Source organism: Kryptolebias marmoratus, linkage group LG1 (genome assembly GCF_001649575.2).
Source record: "Kryptolebias marmoratus isolate JLee-2015 linkage group LG1, ASM164957v2, whole genome shotgun sequence".
In the NCBI taxonomy this organism is placed as follows: domain Eukaryota; kingdom Metazoa; phylum Chordata; class Actinopteri; order Cyprinodontiformes; family Rivulidae; genus Kryptolebias; species Kryptolebias marmoratus.
In genome coordinates, this window is record NC_051430.1 from 7323393 (window position 1) to 7329392 (window position 6000).

Below are 6000 nucleotides of genomic sequence, written 5' to 3' on the forward strand. Positions count from 1 at the left end.
GAGGGTGGCAGCATTATGTTGTGGGGTTGTTTTGATGCAGGAGGGACTGGTGCCCTTCACAAAATAGGTGGCATAATGAGGAAAGAACATTATGTGGAAATACTAAAGCAACATCTCAAGATATCAGGCAGGAAGTTAAAGCTTGGCGCAAATGGGTCGTCAGATGGACAATGACCTTACGCATGCTGCCAAACTGGTTACAAAGTAGCTTAAGGATAACAAAGTCAATGTTTTAGAGCATCGAAAGCCATGATCTCAATCCTATCGAAAATTTATGGGCATAGCTGAAAAGGCATGTGCAAAATCCTAATTGACCTAAAACGGGAAAGGTTTATTCCGATTTTGTGTCTTTTTATAAAGTATATGCAAACTTCTGGTTTCAACTGTACCTTCCAGCATTAATGGTGCCTTCACATATGTTTAAGTTACCCATGCCATGGGCACTAATATACCCCCATACCATCAGAGATGCTGGCTTTTGAACTCTGCACTGATAACAATCTGGACAGTTCTTTTCCTTTTTGGCCTGGAGGACACAACGTCCATGATTTCTAAAAACAATTTGAACTCAGACCACAGGACACCTTTCCAGTTTGCGTCAGTCCATCTCAGATGAGCTTGGGCCCAGAGAAGCCAGCAGCATTTCTGGGTGTTGTTGATATATGGCTTTCACTTTGCATGGTGGAGTTTTAACTTGAACTTATAGATGTAGTTATGAACTGTATTCACTGACAATGTTTTTCTGAAGTGTTCCTGAGCCCATTTGGTAATATCCATTACAGAATGATATTGGTTTTTAATGCAGTGCTGCATAGGGGTCAAAGGTCACGGGCATTCCATATTGTTTTTTTGCCTTGCCGATTACTTGCAGGGGTTTGACCAGTTTCTCAGAATCTTTTGATGATATTATGTACCATAGATGGTGAAATCCCAAATTCCTTGCAATTGCACATTAAGAAATGTTATTCTTAAACTGATGGACTATTTGCTCACACAGTTGTTCACAAAGTGGTGAACCTTGCCCCATCCGAAAGGCTCCAATAAAGGGAGCCTTTATACCCAATCATGACATTTACCTGTTTCCAATGAACCTGTTCACCTGTTGAATGCTCCAAACAGGTGTTTTTTTATGCATTCCTTAACTTTCCCAGTCTTTTGTTGCCCCTGTCACAGCTTTTTTTAAACCTGTTGCAGGCATAAAATTCAAAATTAGGGAATATTTGCAAAAAATACATATATATTTTTTCTCTTAGTAAATGTTAAGACTGTCCCTCGGGCAGGGTAAGGTTTCAGTTCTTGATCGCAGCTATAATGTTTCATAAATATGTTTTTCAAATCGACAAAACGGAACTCTTACTGTGGAGGGTTGTGATGACGTAGCTGTTTTGACCCGGAAGTGATATCAACTAGTCTTTCCTGCAACAAACCCGGCATGATGGCAGCGGACACGCAGGTTTGTGTGCTTGAAAATTAGATCATGACCTAATCGCTTTGAGAACGAACATTGAGGCGCTTAGAAACCCAATAGGTCATAAATTATGCCGATCTCTTGTGAACATGTCGGCCTGTTGTGTTTTTTGTCGAGCTCGCGCGGCAGAGCGAGCAGCAGCTAACCTGTTAGCCGGAATGCTAACGTGGCTGCAGCAGAGGAGCCCGAGCTGCTGACGATAACCTCCTCATGCTGGCGACATTTCTGGACTGTTTCTGGACGCAGCAGTGGCCTAGCTGAAACGTCTCTTTGTCCTTTTGTAAACTAACTCGTCCGGGTTTTTATTTTTTCTGTCGTCAACTTACTCTGTGTCTGAACATTTCAGAATTTAAAGCAAAGAGGAATTGAAGTCACGCCCTCCAGAAGCAGACAGACTGCTAAATTAATTTAGCGCCACTTGTTATCTAAAACAAGTGAGGTAGACACTACTGCTGCTCAAAACATTGTTTAAAGGTACAGCGTATTAGTCATTAACAATACATGATCACTTCTGTTGTTCCCTGCCGTTATATTTAACAATCCAAAAAGAAATCTTAGCATCTCTAAATGGCAACCTAATCTCTATTTTGTTTATTCGTTTAACCCTTTAAACAAACAAGTAAAGAAAGGATACAGTGTCTTCTCAGAACACATTCCTTGTGTTTATTTAATATAAACATATGCATGTAGTATTTGATGCTGAGAGACAGAGAGATGGGTCTGAAGCCACTTTACTGAATGTGGTGGAGAGGGAGATCCGGCATTGTCCTAAATTAACCACAGAAGTTACAGGACAGGTGTCACCTTGATGACTGTAGATGTCTCAGGTGCGTCTTCGCGAGCGTTTAGCCACTGGGGTTTTTGCCAATTCTTCATTGCCAAACTGCTCCGGCTTCTTCGAGTTGGACGGGTGTCACTTGTGTACGACAATCTTCAAGGCAAAGAGGGTGAATACATATGCACGCACGCATATGTAACTTAAAACGTATTACCCTTTTTAATTTCATCATTTGTCCTTTTTTGAAAGAAAGGAAAAGAAGCTCACAAATGTCACTGAAATAACTTAAAACTGACCAAAATAATAAGGAAAATTATACTTAAAAAACTAATAAAACTCAGACAGTGCTGTTGGATTGTGGTTCAACCTAAATCTAAAAAAAATCATTTAATAAAACTGACCTTGACAAAACAGGTTTTTGCAAACCTTTTGAGGCATACACTGCAACCAAGTAATTTCTATCCCTCTGAGTCTTTTGCATCTGTCCTCAGGTATTTTGTCCCACTCCTCATGAGCAAACAGCTCCAGCTGTCTCAGGTTTGAGGGATCCTTCTCCAGATGTTTCAGCTCCTTCCACAGATGTTCTACAGGATTTAGATCAGGGCTTAAATGTTTGGTTTTTAGCCATTCTTGGGTGTTTTCAGCTGTGTGATTTGGCTCATCCCGTTGGAGGACCCATGACCTGCGACTGACACTGAGCTTTCTGAGTCTGAGCAGCACTTTTCCCTCCAGGATGCCTTGATAGTCTTGAGATTTGATTGGACCCTGAACACATTCAGGACAGCCTGTGTCAGATGCAGCAAAATGGCCCCAGAACAGAACCGAGCCTCCTCTGTGTTCCACTGTAAATATGAAAAAAGTATCTTATAAAATGTATTTAACTATAGTGCTATCTTATCAATAAGTTCTTGTTAAACGTGTCAGTGGAGCTTATAGAAGACGGTTCTGCCCCTCTGTGTGTTTGAAGACGTTCAAATATCCCTGCAGCTCAGAGATGTCCAAATGTTTTGGCTGAGCTCCTAGGCTTGTCTCATGCCATCGGTCTCAATTGATTTACTCCTAGACATCCTGTCACCCAAACTGTTTCGATTTTAATGGCCTCTTTTTTTTTTCAGGTTTCAGACACGCTGAAGAGATTTGCTGTAAAGGTGACTTCAGCTAGCATTAAGGAGCGCAAGGAAATATACGGAGAGTTGAAACAGTGTTTGAAGGGTAAAGGTGAGGAATCTTATTTTTATTATCCTCTGCTCCGTATTGTTTTGACGGTGCTTTGGTCAGTGATAACGGATTTTAAAATGTTTGCTTGCAGAATTACCAGACCCTGCTGTCAAAGGTCTGTGTAAGCTCTTCTGTCTCACTCCACACAGATATTGGTAGGTTTACGAGGACACTAAACACAAAGAAATATGCCTATTCTGGCTCTTTATTGCCAGTGTTTGTGTCTGTTGGTTTTACATGGTGTTTTGTGTTGTTTGTTTTTTTTTTTTTTCAGGGATGCTGCATCTCGCAGAGAGCTGCTCTCTGTTATCGGTCAGCTGGCTGAGAGTCAGCCTGACATCCTGGTGAGCAGTCTCCTTCACTGCCTCCTGAACAGTGGAGTCATTAGCAAAACCGGGGAGCCCAGGTACGCCTCAGGACGTAATGCTGCTTTTACCTTACAGCAGAGCGGCTTCATTCATCCCTGCATTTACAGAGAAGTGTATCAGTCCTAAGTGAATCCTGTCAGTCCTAAAACTGACAGGATTTAAAGATTTTACTACATGTTTGAGAGACAGGGTGGAGCAAAAACCCTGTAGTGTCTGTAATAATGACTGAATCCTGGGGTAATTTGGAAGAGTTTTTAGAATAAAAACCAACCCAAACAAAAACAGTTAAAATTTAGGGAAATGTTAGCAACTTATCAAGTTGAAATTGACAAAAATGACAACAAATTTGAGTTGGTTGCAGGTTAATGTGTTTGTTTTTCTAATTTTTCTTTTATTCACAGTAAAAGCACAGGCTCTGCTGCCTTCATCAGCTTGTCTTGGACCTGCCTTTTAGTCCACAAAGTGTTTTCTGCCCCAGAGAAAAGAGAAGGACCCATATGGAAGAAAATGGTCAGTGAACATGCGTTTTGTGGCTCTTTCAAAACTATAATAAAACATTGTAATTCTGAAATCTGTAAATCCTTGTAAAGGATTTAATGTTGGAGTTAGAGTTCAAGCTGAAATGGCTAATATGACTGATGGATTTGGTCTGGGGAGTTATATTGTTATTATTAATTTAATATTTTATTTTGAAAGTCTGCATCACTGAGTGATCTGCTGTCCTTTCCTTCAGGTGGAGGTTCAGAGCCTTCTTGTTGCCGAGGTTGTGGGCGGAGCCAAGACCATGGCAAAGAAGTCAATCCTGAAGAGTCTGAGTCACCTCTGGAAGGAGGTGAGTTGGCTTTGTTCACATTTTGGTTCTGTTTACACCTTACACACACACACACACACACACACACACACACTCTCTCTCTCTCTCTCTCTCTCTCTATCTCGCTCTCGCTCTCTATCTATCTGTATCTATCTGTATCTGATCCACACACAGTGGGCTGTCAGTGAGCAGGTCTGATATTTCTGTAAAATTTACAATACATTCAGACATCTGACCTATATTTTAACACTAACCTTGTCAGGGCAAAGACTGAGGATTTGAATCGGGAAACAATTACAACTGTGAGCTATTTTACACCCTGAAATAAGAGTATAATGCAGCATAATACTGTTAACACTCCTGTTCTGTGATTGAGAGCACACTATAGTTTACAGTTATCACAGAGGGTTTAATCACATTATAAAACAAACATAAGAAACAAACTAAAAAGACACTCCCCACACTGTCCTGGTAATCCACTCTGATCAATAAGAGAAATTTTGATAAATCATTAACTAAAGCTATTAGCCAAAAAAAACAAAGTGTATCTATATCTTTAATTAACTGACAGCTTAAGCAGACTTTCAAAAAAAAAAAAAAAATTTTTACCCTGAGACATCCATGTAATGCCTCTGCTGCTTGTGTGCGCTCACCTCAGTTCAGTAGATGCCCCTACAGCTCGGCTCTAGACGGTTTGTGTTCAGACTACCAAACATATGCAGATAAAAGGGATCCAGACCATAGACATAAATACGTTGAGTGGTCTGGCCCGTGGCAGCGATACGTCAGCGCGTCCGCCATATTTGATGTGGCAGACCTGCCCTTTAACTAATACAAGGAAACGGACTGAACTTCATGTAGCACCGTTCTACAAAGTGTTTTAAGTTAATGCCTGTCATTTACACACACTAATATATTTGGAAAACAAACAGACACCAAAGACAACATTTTAAACTTTTAACGTGATTACTAAAAATGTTTACTCCTCAAATTTTTATGGTAAGCACCAAACCAACATGCATTCATTTGAGTGTTTAGAGCTACTAACATGAGTAACACTATTACTGTAGTGTTAAATATAGAAATATTCATTTAACATTTAATCTGTGTCTGTCATAACCACATCCTGAAATGTAGATGCAATGTGGATTTTCTGAATAAAGAGCACAGATATTCACATTAAACTGATTTTGATTAATCATTTTTATATTGAAATCGATGAACATAAATAAACCAATATATTTTTACAGGGGGTGGAGGGTATTGAACATTTATCTATACAGGGGGATATTATATATATATATATATATATATATATATATATATATATATATATATATATATATATATATATATA

General features: G+C 39.6%; 1 protein-coding gene across 1 annotated transcript in view; it reads left to right on the forward strand.

Moving 5' to 3' along the window:
* Window positions 1–1390: 1390 nt before the first annotated feature.
* The window catches only part of gcn1 (GCN1 activator of EIF2AK4), a 35894-nt gene continuing 31284 nt past the window's right edge, over window positions 1391–6000 (forward strand). The window contains exons 1-6 of the mRNA XM_017414647.3: window positions 1391–1453; window positions 3362–3464; window positions 3556–3619; window positions 3739–3870; window positions 4234–4342; window positions 4566–4664. Of these exons, the coding sequence (XP_017270136.1) occupies window positions 1433–1453; window positions 3362–3464; window positions 3556–3619; window positions 3739–3870; window positions 4234–4342; window positions 4566–4664 (528 nt within the window). The 5' untranslated portion in view covers window positions 1391–1432. The remainder of the gene's footprint in view (window positions 1454–3361; window positions 3465–3555; window positions 3620–3738; window positions 3871–4233; window positions 4343–4565; window positions 4665–6000) is intronic.